This window comes from Corvus kubaryi, unplaced genomic scaffold, assembly GCF_017639235.1.
Source record: "Corvus kubaryi isolate FWS band 111438036 unplaced genomic scaffold, C.kubaryi_AGA036_p1.0 65068, whole genome shotgun sequence".
NCBI classification, from domain to species: domain Eukaryota; kingdom Metazoa; phylum Chordata; class Aves; order Passeriformes; family Corvidae; genus Corvus; species Corvus kubaryi.
This window is the reverse complement of record NW_024581739.1, coordinates 25,802-44,516: the sequence shown is the minus strand read 5'-3', so window position 1 is coordinate 44,516 and position 18,715 is coordinate 25,802. Positions and strand designations below refer to the sequence as shown.

Sequence of the window (18,715 nt, the reverse complement as noted above, 5' to 3'; positions counted from 1 at the left end):
GTACATCACCCAGACACCTGCACACATGGGACACCTCTCCTGTCCCCATTAACACAGGTAATGGAGAATCAGCTGCAATCTTTTATGTCTCATTTCCTGAGGAAAAAAAAAAGGGAAATCATTCCAATTTCATCTACTCTCTGTGTAACACCAGAGAATTGTTTCTTGGACACCTCTCCTCCCAGTTGTGATCATGCAACAACTCTGTGGCAACAAAAGCAATTCCCAACATGGAAAAGCAATATTAAGAAAACAGTGTATTTTTAGCTCATCTTGTTTCCAGCTGCTAAATCACATTAAAAGACAGCTAATGCCACGTGATCAGCCTCCTCTCTGCAGACCATTCCGAGAATGACTACATTAGAAACGTCGGATGTGCTGAATTCTACCACTGGACAACTGTGCTGGAACGAGACGTGTGTGAAGAATGTGTTGCAAAGCTTTTGGCTCCTCCCTAGAGCTGTTCTTAAATTAGCTCTAACCAAATTAAAGCCTGTCTTTTCATTTACTGAGCACTGCCAGGTTTTTGCTACACATGCTGGGACTGGTAACTTTAGGAGAGTTTAATTTTTATTTCCTTTAAGAAGAGACATCCACAAGCCTCACAACAGTTGAGAAAAAGTGTTTACAATTGCAGAGTGACTGCATTTCAAAACAAGCTCTTCTGATTACATGATACAGTGTCCCGGACCTTTGAAAAGAGGCTGAAAGTCTCAACAACACCTTAGAGCCCCAAGTTCCACAACCCGTAAGGCATTTGCCCCAAAAAACTTTGACCCTCAGATGAACTTAGCCACAGCCCTTTGAACTGACAACACTTGGGGCAGAGCAGCAGCTCTGCTGGTGTGAATGACATGTTGTGCTGGTGCCTAAAGCAGAACTGGCTGGGAACAAAAGTGTTAATAAATAAGGACATGACCCCAAGGCCACTGGGGGGAATACAGCCCCCTTGACCAGCTAAATGCAAGCTCCTTGCATTTGGTTAGCCAGGAACAAAGAGCAGAATCTCAAATCCTTCCCCAGGTCCTGCTAATAACAGCTCAGTGATACTGGGGGTTTGAGATGTCCCACTGACTTCAGGAATTCCTGTGAAGGAATAATTCTGCCCCTGCCTCCTCATGCTTCCCCTTTTCCCTCACTACGAGTGCCATGAGTTTTTGTGGGGCTGAGCTCCAGTAGGTCATGAGGCTGACCTGGGTTATAAATTACCCTTCGTGCAGGAGGACAGGGACAGGAAGAAGCAGGTAGGTGGGGAATGCTCTGTAAGAGCTGAGGCCCTGTTTCCACTGAACGATGGCCCGAGCAGGCAGGCAGCTGTGATCTGACCCCAGCTGGCTCCCAACACAAATTCTCCCTGGCTTGGAGCACAAGCTGCCAGGCATGCCAGCTGCCCAGAGCACTCCCACTTCATGTCATGAAAGAACCAGGGCGGGATCAGCCAAGGCATGGGGAGGCAATTCTCCCTGGTGAGAGGCATGTGCACGCTGCATTGGCTCTCCCATGCTATGCTGGCTCTGCCGTGCTCCCTAGTGGTCATCACAGCCCAAAATTGGGCTGGAAAAGGCTCTGAACTTGCTCTGTCCTCTAAAAACTTACACACAGCTGCGTACAAAAGAGCAGCACAGTTTTAAAAAGCAGAGTGGTAGAAAGGGGTCGAGGGATGATCTGAAAGCTCCTTCACTTCTGCCTTCACCGGGGGATGCAGACAAAGCTGGCCAAGCTCTCTCACCCGTGTTTTTAGTGTCAGCTGCTGCGAGGTGACAGCACATGGGGCTCTCCTGCCCACACAAAGAGCGGGAGCCTGCCCTGGGCAGACAGAACAGGCTGCATGCAAGGGCAGTTATGGCAAAAAATGTGAAGCATTACAAGTCTGCATCATTTCTCTCCCTGTAACTCACTCGTGTATCCATGCACTTGGAGCAAAATCTAGTAGATTAAGACTTTCATAAGCAAAACCAAACCAAGCCAATGCACACCAGTGTTCACAGGACATTCCCCATGTAATTCTTCTCAGCAGTGATTCCAGCCAAAGAGCTGGACTCCCCAGGCAAGCTGCAAGGACACGGGAGAATTTACCCACTATGATTCTGAAGTCTTTTAGACTGGAGTGCTCAGCAGCATCTCTTTAGAGATCATTACTGAGCAAGTACTTGTTCTCAGATATCAATTTCAAAATAGCCATTACTACCACGTTGCTGGAATACAGAATGAGACGCTCAGTCAAAGCAGCCGCCTACAGCTTGGATTCTACGCGGATAACAAACACAGAGCCGTGACCTACCCCTCCCGTGTTCTGTTTCCGAACATCCAGGGCAGACGCCAGTCCTTTGACAGCCTGTGGATCCTCGTACGTCACGCTGAAAGAAAGGAACAAACCACAGAACTAGAAGGAAGTCCAGCAGTCACCCATGAGTAATCATGGAATCATAGGAAGGCCTGGGTCGGAAGGTACATTAAAAGATCATCTTGTTTCACCCCACTAGACCAGGTTGCTCCAAGCCCCATCCAACCTGGCCTTGGACACTTCTAGAGATGGGGCAGCCACAACTTCTCTGGGCAACCTGTACCAGTGCTTCACCACCCTCACAAGGAAGAATTTCTTCCCAATAGTCAATCTAAACCTACTCTCTCACAGTTTGAAACCATTCCCCCTTGTCCTGTCATTCCAGACCCTTGTAAATAGTCTCTCCTCATCTTTTTTGTAGGCTCCCTTCAGGTATTAGGAATTGGGTCACCCCAATCCCTTCTCTTTTCCAGGCTTTCTTAATAGGAGAGCAATACTCTGGACACCCTGATTTACTCCCCTGGAAACCAGAAAGCACATTCTTTTTCTTAACAAGACTTGGAGGGTGCTGTCTGTACCCCAAGAAGAGGAGTGTGCTATGTACAAAGGCCACCCATCAATTTTGGAAAGCACCTTGAAGCAAGTAAGAGTAAGATCAGCATTATGTAAGGCAGGCAAACAGGTCATGAGGCACCCTAAGCATGTCCAAGAGCAAGCGGGGGAACTGTGAAAGGAGGCCTGATTGCAGATTATGTTTAACAAAGATTTGGAGATGACATCTGGAAGCCTGACCTTGATGTGTGTATGGGGGGAGGCAGAGCGAGACTCGAAGAGAGATGAAATTATGCAACTGCAGTGAAGCAGACAAAGAAATGCACTATTTACAGAGCTGTTAAAAGCTTCTTAAACTGCAATGCAAAAGGGACATGTAGCAGTCAGGTGACAGAGGCAGCAGCTTCATCTCTCAGAGCACAGTGGTGAACCATGAGCTGCAGCAGACACAAACACGTGCCCATAAATCAGCTCCTGGGAGGGGCTGCCTGGCTGAGCAGGGGGAGCCCCCTCTCCTCCTCGTGCTGGCTTCTCCCAAGCTGTGAGCACAGCACCCAGAGCTCTCACACCCAGAGCTGTCACCTACACACCACAGCAAGTCACACTCATGCCTTTCCTCCTCCCTGCTGCTTCATTTATACCGTGCACAATCCAAGGAAGATAGAACAATCCTCCCTTGTGAAATCATGGATGATCGGTGCTCCTTGTTCCATTAGGTACAGTGTGGGAAGAGTAGTTTTGTGCTTCATTTAGCACAAGAGACAGAGGGACCTTGATTAGATCTCTCCTGCAATGTATCTCCTTTCTAACTCTACATTAAGGCTCCCAGCCCAAAATCTCCAGTGGTGGCATATCCCTCTACATTAGAGCATTTCTTCTCAGCACTGATACCACAGCTGAGGCAGTACCAATAGCTATATTGATAACTGCAAATACAAGAGCCCAATAAATTTGTAGGCTCAAGTTTTCTAAATTTTTGATAGACTATTTAACAGCATTTCTTAGCTTAAGACAAGATATTGATGATGTTCTGACTGCTGGTAGCCACTACTTCCTCTAAAATCTGAAGCCAGGAAGCAAGAAACAATATATGAAAGAAAAATACCTGAGTGTGTCTTTTACTGAATATCACTTGACAGGGATCAGAGGATTTCTAAGAAGTGCACAGACTTATTTTACATTAAAATAATTTCACCTGTTAAATGCCCTTGAAAGTGCCAGATTTGCAGCTCTATAGATGCAAGCCCTATGCATATAAACAAATTTGGGGTAGCATGGAGCCAGGCAAGCTACAGTGCCTTGACAGCCTGTAAGAGTCTGACTGGGGCCAAAAGAAGGGTTAACTGGATGGTAATTCTGTTTCCAAGCCTTTGATGACAGTAATTCAGTCACCAAAGTACATCCATGACCTTCAGGTGAAGGACCCTTCTGTTCCTATATCTCAAACAGGGGTGGATGGGATGACAAGCCTTTAGGAGAAGGCAGAAGTAAAGGCAAGCACGCTTCCAAGTTTCCAGTGAGCTCATTAACTAAGACAGGCTGTACCCATCCAGTCTGCTCTGTCCAGCAGCAGGAACTTCTCCACTTGCTCATATTAATAACAACCAAAAGGATAAGGATTGGATTAAAAGCACCAAAACATACACCAAAACTACTTTTTCAGTCTGAAGTCAGAAGTTTCAGATTTATGCCCTCAGATAACAGCAGTGCCGTGACTCAGTGCTAAAGACAAACTCCAACTTACTTCTTTCGCTGCTCAGCCAAGGAGCTGCCTCTTGTCTGTGCAAACATGTCAAAGTCATCACGAGGATTACTGTGCTGGAGGGAGCTGAGTGTGCCACTGACGCTGTTTGTGCCCAAGTCTGCAACCAGAGGAGAAAAAAAAGTGAACCAATGAAGTAACAAACCATATGTAAACACCATCCTCATTAACAGCTGCAGCACTGAGGACAGTTTTCTTCAAAAAAGGCTGGAGGATGCTAATCATGAGTTCTTAAAAGAAAAATGTTGAGATTGTCTAATTCATCCTGGAAGCACCACTCCATAAGTGGTCCTTGTCAAAACGCCAGCATTTGGGAATTGGTGTGTACTTGCTGCTAATATCCTGAGATATTTACTAGTCACTAACAGTCCAAAATTTTGGGCATGGACAGTAGTTTCTCCACAATGTTTTCTCTCAGTTACTGACTGTGAAACCAACACTTTCAAATGAAGGGATGTGGTATTGGTGCATTGCTGAAAGAGGCAGAGAACCTTCAGTCAAATGCAATGATCCAATCACACAATCTTTGGTTTGATTTAATGTAAACCACCTAAAAGATTCATAAAACCTTTCACCCAAAGGTTTCAAATATTATTTGTAGAAGGGAAATCAAGAACATTCACCAGGCTGATTTCACAGAAAACTGTAACTAAGCAGAAATAAAAGTAGTAGTACAAGTTCTGCCATGAACAACAACCTGCACCCTTTCCATCAGTCTTCCCTCTGATTAATAAATCCCTCCCTTTGTGCCAGGCTGGTTGTGCCAGGCTGGTTCTCAATTGCAGATTGCCAAAGTGCAGGGAGTGGGAATGCCTTCTAATCCTCCTGCAAGCCACGTACCCAAACCTTTCAGAGGCCACATGGCAACATTACTAGGTAGTGAAGAGCATGATCTAGATCAGGCACTCACCAAGCCCTGCAAGCTGTGAAGAAAGTGAAGATGGAGGTGCTGAGTTTCCAACCATTGGGCTCACTACAGCTGGAGAGCCAGGACCCAAATCTATTAAATTATCTTCTGTCACCTCATTCAGTACCTGTCATGACACAAGAAACACAGAAGTTACACATGCCAGAAATTTCTTCTTGTAGTACAGCACTAAATATCACAAAATAATGGGTGCTTCCTATAAAGTTCTCTCTTGCATGCTGCTAAATGGACCAGTTTCTTGGATATTACAGTGATGAGTGCAGAATAAAAAAGGTCAGCCACCAATAAACCCTCAGTTTGACTGCTCAGCACAGCAGGAAACTCTCCTGGAGGTCATCTACATCTTTTCAGATTCAACTAATGTGTTTAACATCAGACCAACATCAGAGCTAAGTCAAACTGATTCTCCTACCAATTTTCCACATTAGGTATAAACTGTTTTCCAAAACAAAACTTCTTTGTTGTGACTGCAGTGTCAATGCAGAGTCTTTGCTGAAGTTTGCATCACACTGCAGCAGAAGTGGTAAAGCAAAGTAAACAGAGGAAATGGCTATGAATGCAGAACAGAAAATGTAATAGAAGTACAGATTCATCATGAACTCAGACCTTGAACGCTATAAAACAACTACAGAAGAGTTTTCATTTAAAGAATAATTAGAACTCTTCAGCTGGGAAAGGGGCTGCTTAAATAGGAGATGAGAGTGGTTCCTAAAATTATGAATGGCATGAAGAAAATCAACCTGAACAGTGGTATTGTAAGACACAGTGAAGAAATATTAGGTGAAGCAAACAAAAATCATTAAGTGACTTGATCAAATGTAAACAAAATATTTGTTATATATAAATGCAAAATAAATATGTAAAAATGTATAGTGAAACTGTGGAACTTATTGCTTAAGGACATTGTGAACTCCTAAAGTCCACACGGACTCAAAAGCAATCAAAAAAGTTAATAGAGGAATGAAAACCCATCAAGGATTGTAAACACAGAGATGTTTTAGTGTGAAGTGACTTCCTGAGCTAGAAGTTGTCCCTTGGGGTTTGCCACATTCTTACTTTTCCTGGCATCTGCCAGTAGCCAGGCAGGACACAGGGCTGGACAGGTAAAAGGTGTGATACTACTGAAAGTACTACAGCTGGTATGGTGCAGCTGCTGAGAGAATAAATGGAGCGAGGTACTTACTCCATTGCTGGCGTTCTGTGTTGAGCGTCCCGATCTGTATCGTTCAAATCTGTTTGGAAAAAAAACCAAACCAAAAACCAAGATGGATTATCAAAGCCACCAACAAACAATAAAAGCCATGAGTTAATAACCAAGTCATGACATGCTTGCCACTGAATTTAGTTTCCTCTGGTTCAAAAGGGAAGCCTGAAAGCTTTAACTCCAGGCCGTTCAGAGGGAGGATTGCTGAGAAGTTGCATTCTTGGCAAAGGTGGATTTTAAATTGACTAATCTGATCTTGCAGCACAAACATGCCTGAAAAACACTGTAGGATTTGTCTTTTGGTTCAGGGGTTTTTTTAATCATTAAGTGCTTTGTGACAGACTGTTGTGTGAGCCAAGGGACAGGAGGAACTGCAGCAAGATTGATGCTCACAGCTCAACAAGCCAAGCACCGAAGCTCCTCTCACTCCCACTTACCAGCTCCCTCTTGCTGCAATAATGTAAATGAGGAGCCATATGTGTGTGGCACAGCCCAACCCAGGCACATGTGGCATGAGGGACAATGAACAGCAGATTCACTGCTTAAAACATCCTGAGTCGACTCAAAGATGGTCAGAGCCTATGCTGAAATAGGTTGGTACTGTCCAAGAAGGAAAAGTAATGATGTTGGATAAAACCTTCATACTTCTAAGGGGAAGAAGTCTGGCTAGTCAAGTTCTGGTCTCTTCTCTACTTGGTGCATCTGGGGCCACAAACCTAAACCCAGCTTTCACAAAAGTCTTCAAGGCCAGGCTGAATGGAGCTTTGAGCAACCTGGTCTAGTGGAAGGTGTCCCCACCCATGGCAGGGGGATGGGATTAGATGAGTTTTGAGGTCCCTTCCAACACAAATCATTCTGTGATTCTATGAACTCAAAAACAGCAGGGGAACTGCCTGCTCCCATCACCTGTCTGAGGCCAGTCTGATCTCCTTCCTCACCATGGAAAAACACCATGATTTCTTGGAGGTTTGAATTTTTTGAAGTAGTTTCAGAGGTAACCTCTTTCCAGCAAAAAGCCCATAATATTCATATAATCCTCTGGGGTTTCTCCCAGATGGACAAAATACATCAGGGAATGTCAAGCAAACTGTTTTCTTAATGTAACAGAGGAAAATGCAGACTTAAAAGGCAGCAAAACCAAATTCAGGCCCAAATTTCAATTTTAGGAAACTGTGGGTGTTTGCTATTACTGGAAATCCAACTCTCTTTGCTGGAAACCTAAGACACCTCCCACCTCATTTCTCACCAAAAGGCTTCTGTTCATTTACATCCCAAGGCTTCACAGCGAAGGCCAGAGCTGCTGCTTGAGTCACTGACGGAGCTTGGTCCCTGTGCTAGAAATCAGCATGATGGATGTGGAGCTTTTGGAATAGCAGAGGAGGAACTGGAATTTATTGAACGCTCAGACCAGTGCAGCTATTCCACCACAAACGGCTTGCTAACATCACTCAGCTCCCCTTTCATGAATAAATGACTACGAACACATCAGCTGCAGTCAGCAAAGTCGCAGATGGGCGAAAATAGAAAAAATATTGAGGGTGACCAGACTAAACCTTAGTGATAGTTACACTCTGCCACTTGTAGAATCCTGCTTGTGCATGAAACACACACCATTTCACACAAAAAGACAGCGTTTGTTTCAAAGTTTGCCCCATCTCCTCTGAACATGAAATCAAAGGCAAAATCGAGGGCACCAAGTCGTCTTTGCAGCCTTTGCCGTGACAGCACAAATTCACAGATCTAGAGTCTAATTTATTTTTAAAGGCTTGAGAAACAAAGCCCTGTGCTAAGAGCAAGGAACAAAGGGTACTCTTTAGTGCCTCGCTCCCCAGGCCTGTCATTAAGGGGAAGATTAAACTTTCCCAAGACTGCGGCATCACGTGTCACCTCCTGCAGCAGATGTGCCTGACAGCGCCTTTGTCTCACATGTCGAAAGTCCTGTGCCCCAAGTCCTGTCCCTGGGGATGGTCCCCGCAGACCAGCTCTTCGAAACATTAGCTCTGCACAAGACAGGCTTTTTTTTTTTTTTCCAAGATTTTAAGTGTTACATAAAAACAAACCCTTTGCACGCACGATGCTCCCGCCCACCTCAGGCAGCTCCCCTTGCACCAGCACTGGGACTAGAAAGCTCGGAGATCAGAGGGCAGAGAGAGCTCACGGGAGCCTCCCTAAGCCAGCAAGCAGCACAGACATTTGTGCAGAGCCCAGGCTAACAGGGCTGTGACTGTGCTATTTTTGGTCCCAAGTCCCTACACCTGTACTGCCCTGCACAACAGGGACTTGCAGACTCAAGCCTCTGCGTTCAGAGCGTTTTCACAAGGTTGTCTTGCGTTTTATGGATAAGCCCCACAAAAATTCAATGCACAGTACAAAAAAAAAATCATAGTATTAAAAGAATCAACTGAATCAGGAATGTTACCATAAAAGGCCATAAAAACACTGTGTAAATGGTTCCTGTGGTTTGGTTCTCTGCATCATGTTGGACCCTTGGCCCAGATGGCCCAATTTCACCAACTGACCTATTTTATTCTTAAGTGAAAACCCTGCATGAATGTAAATGGTTGCTGGGAGAGGTGCCCCACCTTTCATATCGGAGGAAGACGTTATTTAAATCATCATTCACGTGCAGCAGCTCCTCTGTGACTTCTTCATTGGACACTCTTGAGATAAGCTCCACAATTCTCTGCTGCATGGCTCTGCAGGTTCGGTTCAGTTCCTAGGAGGAATGCATTGTGCACACACACAGTCTGATAAGCAACAAGCAATAAGTAGATTTAGTTGAGCTCTGTTCAGAGCCAAACATATCCCCCAGCTGAGAAACACTAAGACAAGTTTATCTTTGCATGATTAAATGTCACCCAAAAGCACATCTAATCAAACGCCCTTCAAGAGATGATGGCATAAAACCTTGAGAGCCTATTCACAATTCAACTTCCTGATTCTTCTTTAACTCTGAGCACTTCAGAAAATAAATATCTGTATTTTAGTCATCTTGTTTAAGAATAAAACATGTTAATACAACAGCTTCCCAGAAGAGAGCTTTCAAGGAAAATTCAATCTGCTCTTTTTGGCAAAACCATCCTTAAAAACAAAATTATGTGAATGGTGGAACATGTTGAGGAAAAAAGGTTCATCAGGGCTACCACAAATACTAAGTGTGTACTAGGATGAGAAGTGCTGGTGACACAGAACTTACCAACTACAGAGAACGTGAGGGCAAAGACAAAGCAAGGAGCAGGAGCATGAAAAGGTGAGTGTTCCACACACCTTCCAGTACTGAGACACAAAGAAATGTTCCCTTCCACTGAGCAAGTGCACAGACAAGAGACTGCACAAAGGCAATGGGGAATTTCAGAAGAACATTTTAAGGAATGCAGAGTGAGGGCATTTATTTTAGAAGTCTCTTATCAAATAATCTAGATTTCAGTTTGCCTAGACCGGGAGTTCTCATGTTTCCAAGACATCTCTTCCATCACCAATTACTTAGCAGAATTCTGTAGTCCTGAAAGGCCTCAAGACCAAAAGTCAAACTGGTCTTCTGAGGAGAACTGCAAGAAGAAACATGACATATGGCAGGGCGCCTCTGATCAGGCCCACAGTTTTACTTCAATAAGCACAGACATTCCAGCTAAAGCATGTCCCTCTGTCATCTTCCACTCCTCCCAGCTCCACTTCACAGCAAAAATTCAGCACTAAACAAGGATGACTTGTTGGTACACAACCTTCAGCATGAAAGCAAAAATGTGTTTGTTTTCCTTGCATGGTCTGACATCCTAAGCTCTGGATAAATTTCACCTAGTGCAATCCAGCTGCCTTAACAGCTTGAGGAATGTGTTCTCCAATGTCAGTTTTGATCCCATCACTTTCGAAGCAGATTGTGACATTTCAGAGGTTTGTTTGCTGCCTTTCCGAGAGGGCTGACAGTACCTATCTATTCTGCTCAGAGCTGGCTCTCTAGCAGGCTGTTTACATTTGATTGTTGGAGAAAATGTCAGGAACTATTTAAGGAGGAGGGCTATATAAACCTCAAAGCAAGGAGTCCTTGCATGCTGCACCCAGCTCACAGCCCTCAAAAGTCACAGTCTCAAAAGACTAACCATCCTTTGTGATCAAAAACGGGTTCTCCCCAGCTCTGTGATTCAGATTTAGGCTGCATCAGTCACAGAAGGGAACCAGCTGGAATAAAGAATCGTTGCTGTCACTCCGTTTTATGATCAAGTTCTTTCACCTTAAAGCTGTGCTCTGAGGTTACGCTGTCAAGATGCTGATGGTTATTTCTCAGTGTAAGCAAACTGTTCGATTTCGGCCTGTCATAGTTTCCTGGAAGCTGCTTTTGTTTTGAGCAGCTCGACCCAAACGGGCAGTAACTGAAAGGCTCTTTATTGCAAAGCCTCTCATCAGCTGCCATGATGGCTCCAAGACAAACACACAATGCCACTGAATGGGAGAGACCAGTTTTTGGATGGATTTCAAACTCTGATGTATCACAGAGAGCAATTCCCTGCCTTCCTCCAAAGGGATTGCTGTGGGAGCCCATCCTCCCCACTTGAGGATCAAAACAGAAGGCTATTTCTGAAGCTATGGAAAGGCAAATACCACATTAAGGGCAGCAGCTGGAATGTCAGATTGCAATGCTCCTCATCTGTGGGACTGTGTGACTTTTCTTCAGCCAACAGGCCACCCCACGACCACTGGCCTTGGGAAACAGGTGTGAAGCCTGAGACATGAGCTCAATTCATACTGTTCTCCCTCTTGAGATGCACAGTGCTGCACTGGATTGAGATTTTCCAGCAAAGAAATCCCTTTCTGATTTCCCAGTCTAGCTCTCTGGACACCACAGAACTTCACCTGAGCACCTGCTTTAAGACACTACACCTTCAGGAGAACACATCTTCTGGAAAGACAGTTCATTTCAAGTGGCAGAGGATCCAAAGACCCAGCTGGAAATATGGAATGTTGGTTTCTTTGTTTTTTTTTTTCCTGCACGGTGACTGGGAATGTTTTGACACTGTACAAGTGGTGATGGGGAGTGTAAAAGAAGCAGAAATGCTCAGGGCTTACAGAACCTGTGGCTGATTCGTGGTAAAGGAGACTTGATATGCAACATTGGGAAAAATTTCTAGCTACACAAAGAGGAAAGCACTGGAACAAATTTCAAGGGAAGTCAGGAAATTCTTGTCACTGGAAGCTTTAACGAATGGAGAAAATCAAGTGATGGCACAAGGGTCAAGCACAGCCCACATCCATTATGAATCCAAGCATGGGCTGTGAAGTGAGCTACAACAAAACACACCCCCCCAGAGAAACACAAGCACAGAAAGGATCAGAATCATATTTTCTAGGAAACTTACCTGGAGTAACTCAAGGTCTGAGGAATCCTCTTGTCCAGGTACCATTTCTGTCAGCATTTCAGACATCACTTTTGTATTCCCACGAACAATATCCAGCTCACTGCGCAGCCGGGCAATCTAAATTGGGGTAACAAGACAGCAAAACACTGTGTAATCTGTTGGTTTAAGCAGTTCATTTTCAAGAACTGACTTTGAGATATCTCTGGTTCTGTCTGACTTGATATCTCAGCCTCCAGACATTCTAGCAAGAAAAAACCAAAAAAGATACAAAGTTTACCAAGGAGAAAAGGAACAGAAAAAGGAAAGAATTATCATCACAAACCCAGATGTGCTGTGTCTGTATGGAAGAGAAGCAATTGCAAACAGCACCTAAAGTCAGACCTTGGCTGCAGTGCCTCACTCCAGTGTGGGGAAAGATGTACATATTTTAAGTAGAATCTTTGGCTCTGAAGTTATCATTTTTTACAGGGAGAAAAGAAAATCCTATATTAGGGCATTTGCAAGGGCTTTACTTCCTACATCTGCAAGACATTCTGTGCCTTGAAAGGAGAGGGGCTAATGGGAATAACTGGCAAAATACTGCTGAGTGGGCTGGACCAGCAAATTGTGCTGCCATTACCAGGCCGTAGAGACACATCTAAAGCCCAGATCTTACCATATAACAGGAAGAAAGGTTTGTAAGTAGAGCCAGACCTAGGAGACAAAGTCCAAAAAACTAAAATGAAAGTTCCTCTGCAAATTAATTTCTAATTTGATTTGCTGAAAGAGTCTCACTTGAAAAAATCAACATGCCAATACCTGTTCAGAATTAGCAGTGATGGGACCAGTCACATTCAAGGCTGGGGCCTGAGGAGCAGAATATGCCGTTGGAGAGGATGAAGAGTAAGAACCGATGCTCATCCTTTGCTGAGACTGGGAATTGTGCATATTTGCTGCAGGATCAACTTCAGGAACACTCTGCCACATCAGAAAGACAGGAGTTCAAAAGCTGAATTGGGACAGCACTTGCTTTGTCAGCAACCTCAGGCCAAACAGGCTCAAATATAGAACATAATTGCACCTTGTGGGAAAGGTCAGTGCAGCTACTAGAACAGACTGGCAGCTCCAAAAATCTTCCATGCCCGTATCTTTTGACCCAACCCACAAGAATTTAAGTCCATTTACAGGAAAAGTGAGAAGCAAAATAAAAACAAGAGCCAAAGAGAAATAATTATAAATGATTTTAAACTAGGAATTAAGTTGCAGGCTTACCAAAAAATGATGTGATACATAGATACTGAATTTAATTAACCTTGACACAAGAATTGTAATCTCTCAGTCCTTGATCACTTGCATTTGCCGCTTCAAAGATTCATTAACCTCAGTTTTCAGAGTGAATAATCAGAACACCTGTGATCATTTAGTTACTTCCAAGCAGCAGTTCTGTCAACTTTCCAGACCTAACTTTCCAGAAGCGTAAAGTTCGCACATTACTGTGGGATCAGAGAGAGATTCAGACTCTGTACACCTCTAATAGACAGGCAGACCTTGGCTCAGGGTTATTACCAACAGAAACAACCACACTTGAGTAAAAGAAGTAAATCTCAATCATAAATCCTGCTGGGCTCTCTTAGAACAAATGAGTTGCATTTGTTTGGTGGTTTTGTGGTACAAGATTAACTGTTACAAACTCTTTTCTTCGTCTCAGCTCGATGATTGACTCAAGGGAGGAGACAGCTTATCAGGCTGTACTATGCCTTTCTTACATGCCCTTTCACTATTAAAATGTCCTTCCAGGAGTAAGAAAATGAGCCAAATTCAGAGAAACGGGAGGGGAAAGACAAGTAGTTATCCAACTATTTGGACATCCTGGGAAAACACCCCCGGAACTGCAAAGCTGCAGCTTACCCTCTGTGGTGTGTGTATTGGAGACAGAGCATCAAGATCTGCCATGGGGAACTCGATGCCTTTTCTCTTGAGTTCTTCATAAATATGCACTACTCCAGTTAAATCAGGGCTACTTCGGAAGGCATCAGCCCAAGCCTGGAAAACACGAGGGATTATCCATAAACCTTCCAAATTAAGCTCCAGCCACACCCTGACCCCAGATACTGACTGTAAAAGCTTTCATGGATTCCAGCTTTAAAGGAAAGCTGGAATCATCAGACCTGGTCTAAAAGGTCCTGCAAATATTAAGACAGTCACCTGTCTTACATTTTATTCAGATATAAAATAGACAGGAACCCAGTGCAGAGTAGCTGTGAGTAGCCCCTGACATCATCAAAATCTGTGAACATACATGAAAGTCTCTTCCCATCTCCTCTCCTCAGCAATGATTGATGCTGATCTTTTCTGGCATATTGCAGAGCAAATGACCCACCAGAAAAGGGCTGTGTGAAAGATTCAACAGATCTAACCAAAATTCACAAAGCTGCACAACAATCTTAAGTAATCTCCATTCACTTTGTGAAACATCCTCATTTGTTGCCAAAGGAAAAACAGAGCCATCAAGTTGTCTTCAGTGTTTTATTTGGACCAAACTTGAATTTAAAAAAAGGTCCTTTCTGAGGTTCTGTTCTTATGAAAGAGACAGTCCCCTGAGCAGCAGAACTAACGACGCCTGGGTTCTGACAGAGCATATCAAACACTCAGACACCCCAGTGTGGCACAAAGGACGAGTTTAAAAGAGAAATTCCCACAGCCAGAACATTCATAGTATCTCTCCTGCATGAATTCTCTGGTGTCTAAAAAGACTTCAATTCACATTTGAGCTTTTCCTTCAGAGGGAGTACTAAGTGCTTCTCTTGGCTAGCCAGCCTCCTGCACTCACGAAGCTGCTGGGAGCACTGTATGCTGAAAGCCTCAACCCCCTTTTGCTTGTGCTGGAAATTAGCCAAATATTAAAAAATTAGAGAAAGGAAAAACTGAAATATTATGACTCAGTTAAAAAATGAAGCATTCCACAAACCCCCACATGTGTGGAGCAGAGTATCAGTGTGCTGGATCCAGAACGACTGCGAGACACGTGTGTGGGCTCTGAACTTAATTCATTTAGTCATCATTTTTACACTAGCTCTTTGACTATTTTTCCTTTAAAAGCTCTTTGAACCATTTTTTATATTTGAGAGGACAGAAATCAAAGTTAGCAAAGTAAGATAAGAAATAATATTAATTTTTAACTTGCATTCGTATTCTGTTCAGTTCTAAGAAAGAGCATTTCCTACCATCTGTGCCCGGGAGACAATCCATTATCAGGTACAAGCAGACAATCCTGGGTTTGCTTCTCAGCTTTGTTAAGAGTAAATTAACTGCATCAACTGTTCTGATGCAGTGCAAGTCCAAACAGCCCTGCTTGAGCCAGAGGAAACAGCTCTGACAGCACACAGCCATTGTTTCCTTGGAACTGACCTTCCAAAACATCCCCAGTTCTGATGGAGATTTTGACTGCACAAGTAACTCCACCTTTGCCATTTCACTGCCTTTTCTGTTTACACTGGAAGCCACCTGAATGATGCTTCTACATAACGATGTTCACCACTTCAACTCTATTTGCAAGCAAAAGGGAAAAGTGTGAGGCGAGGGATGTTCTATTTAATAATCGTCACTCAAAAGAAACTTAGAGACAAAAATATGCTGCATTGCTGCCCCCAGTTTTTAATGAGGCTTGTTTGTCCAGGAGGATGTACTAACGCATTCCCTCTTTCATTGGCTTCCTGTGGATTTTGCAAAATGATCTCATTTCATCTGCACTCCACCTTTTCAAAATATTCTCTCTTCTGCAACTCTCTTCCCTGGAGAAAGGAGACACTTCCATTTGTATTCTTCTTCACCTGAGCTGGGAGCATTATCTACATTAGTGTGTCTCAGAGGTCACAAGCAGGACAGGCACTATTGTTCTAAGTGCTGTCTACACACATTGTAAGACAATCCCTGTCCTAGACAGCTTAAAATCCAACCAGGCAACTGCAATATTAGCTCTGCTTTATGGATAAGGAGCTACACTAGAGCTTAGGAGACCTGCCCATGGTCCAAATACATGTAGGACAGGGGGGAGACTGAATTCAGAGCTTCTAAGACTTTGGGCCAGACTATCAAATGTAGATGCTTCAGGATAAATCCCACTTGGATCCTCAGTGTGTCCAAACAGGTCACTTAAATCCCATTGTAAATACAGCCCCTAGATCGGGGACCATCCCAGTGTTTGAACACTGGGTGACAGGCGAGCTCTTACCAGGGGCACAGCCACAAGGAATATTTCCAAGGCCTCCCAGCAAGGTAAAGAAGGAAGGATAAGCACTATGTAATATATGCTAATTCATGTACACTGGGAAATAGGTTGAGAAAGTGAGACACAAGATGTTCAACATCTCAAAACAAGTCAAGCCTCTAGATAAGAAACTGGATGGCAGCTTTATCTACCCTTGTTATGCAAAGGCCCACGAATACCACAGCTGTGTGGCTGAAGACATATGCTGTATGTACAGCTCCCTTCCATGCTTCCAAGTCTGGACTATTAATCCTCTCATTTCCATTCTTATTAATTCCCTGATATTAAATTCTAAGAGGGATACAGAAAAGGATAAGTGTAGTGTTGGTGGGACAGAGCTGAGATCAGCCCTCTGGGCCAGGGTTAACTCCAGCCCCAGGGAACTCTACAGAGCACAGCCTGAGCTGAGTGAAGCTGTTACCACATACGAGGTATTTTGGGGGCGTGTGTCCATAGGGCACCTGGGATGAGCGACTGGAATCACTCTTCCAAACTTGCCAGGCAATCTGGAAAACAAACTTCCCAGCTAAACAGACACTAACAGAATCCACCCACAGGCAACCTTCGTAATTTTCAGGCTTTTTATATCAAAAGGCATTTAGAACCCAGAGTGAGGCTTTTAGCTCTACTGCACTAAGTCTCCTCAGATAAAGCTGTTTAATTCACTGGGGCAATGACTGTGGCTTTCTGATTACGTTACAAACACTTCCATCTTAGCTGCATTCATGACTGGGAATCCATTTAAACCCAGGGCCCAGCAAAACCAGCATTCTCTACAACAACATGGAAACACACCCAGTTTCTCTTTATGGGACAGTTTTTAACCTCATCTCCTGGTCACTGCATGCATCCACTCTCCCACCAAACCAGGTGGAAACCTGAGGGCTCAGCCAGTTGCACAAGAATTGCCTTTAATAATTTCATTAATTTTGCTCTATTTTTTTAAAAACACCATAAAATCAGATCCCAGAAATAAAGGGACCCCACAGACCTTAACACAATGCCCACTAACTCCACCACCCTACCTATTTCCTGCTTGAAAATCACTTATTTACATTGTCATGCTCTAAGCATGCCCTATCCCTGTATCCAAATAACAAATAAAGCAGCAGAAATCCAAGTGCGTGCTTTGCCATAAAAATCAGAAGTATATCTGGCAAACGATGCTGCGCATTTGTAAATACCTCCCCACAAGGAACACTGCAGCAGGTTTATATCATTTTAAATACGCAGTGTCTTTTAGTCTCTGGTGTACGCAGTAGCCTGTGGAAGCTTAGTGATAAAGCTTCCTATAATTGTCAGATTTCCTCCAGGCAGGCACCAATGTTTCCTCATGTGTGGCTAATGGTTTGTGGAATTAACACGGCTGTTTATTGTTGTGCTGCACAGAAGGAGAAGTGGCAGACAAGCCCATGTCTGAACTTCCCACTGCAGGCAAGGATCTTGACAGCGTGCTTTTACTGCACAATAACCAGAGAAAAGACACCAAAACCATTTTAATTCCTATATGGTCATTTACTTTTCTATAACCATCTTTGAAAGGAATGCAGAATGCTTTCTAATGGAGGGAAACAGCTCCATTTTACGGTCAGGGAAACAGACACAGAAAGGCAAGTGTTCTGCAGCTGACACCAAAAGCACAATCCTCTGAAATCTCCTGGCCTCAGATGACAAGCCTATCACCAAGGCAAGTCTCCAGCTTCTAGATACGACTGTTAAATTGCAAAAGCATCCATTTATCTTTTATTAAATCCTCCTATTTTAGAGTGGTACCTCTCTAACTAGAATCCAGACAGTTCTCCCTGGATAAAATATCTGTGTGTGTGCATGTCTGCTTTTTCCCACCAATCTGGATATATTGTTTGAGTTTATATATAAAAAACTTGCCACATTTTTAACGATGACAGCATGTTTAGTGATGCGTAGCATTGAAGCAGACAGTCCTTATTTTAGGCAGCAACATATGGAAGCAGAGACAAGCTGTGTACCTGAATCAGTGCTAGGACTTTATCCTGTACAATAGTGGGGGGGTTGTTCTTGGGTGAGATGATTTTCACCAGAACGCCATCGATGAAGTCACGATTTGCCACCAAGACATGAAAGCGATGGCCACAGTTCTTCACACAGGTCTCCAACACCTATACACACAAAAAAACCCCAATATTCATTGTTGGAGCAAAGCTTGATCACACACAGAGCATCTGATTGTTTAATTTATTTTAAAGCTTTTGATGGGAGGTCAAGAAGATAGAGGGAAAATTACACTTTTACTTCTTCTCTTCTTCCCCAATTTTTCCAAAAAACTTCTTTTCTACACACATTCAGCTGTACCTCACCCACTGTTAACATATTGGGCATTTTTGTGATCCACCTTTCCTGTTTTCAAGG

The 18,715-nt window shown here is 43.7% G+C and overlaps 1 protein-coding gene across 4 annotated transcripts in view; it reads right to left on the bottom strand.

The window, feature by feature from the left end:
* The window catches only part of LOC121672983 (TOM1-like protein 2), a 56,805-nt gene that overhangs the window by 17,003 nt on the left and 21,087 nt on the right, over positions 1-18,715 (bottom strand). For all 4 annotated transcript variants that reach the window (XM_042045967.1, XM_042045968.1, XM_042045970.1 and 1 more), the window contains 9 exons: positions 18,316-18,465; positions 13,969-14,103; positions 12,880-13,038; positions 12,082-12,198; positions 9,313-9,446; positions 6,710-6,758; positions 5,509-5,632; positions 4,581-4,698; positions 2,282-2,357 (listed from right to left, as the gene is read on the bottom strand). In XM_042045967.1, coding sequence (XP_041901901.1) covers positions 2,282-2,357; positions 4,581-4,698; positions 5,509-5,632; positions 6,710-6,758; positions 9,313-9,446; positions 12,082-12,198; positions 12,880-13,038; positions 13,969-14,103; positions 18,316-18,465 — 1,062 coding nt within the window. The remainder of the gene's footprint in view (positions 1-2,281; positions 2,358-4,580; positions 4,699-5,508; positions 5,633-6,709; positions 6,759-9,312; positions 9,447-12,081; positions 12,199-12,879; positions 13,039-13,968; positions 14,104-18,315; positions 18,466-18,715) is intronic.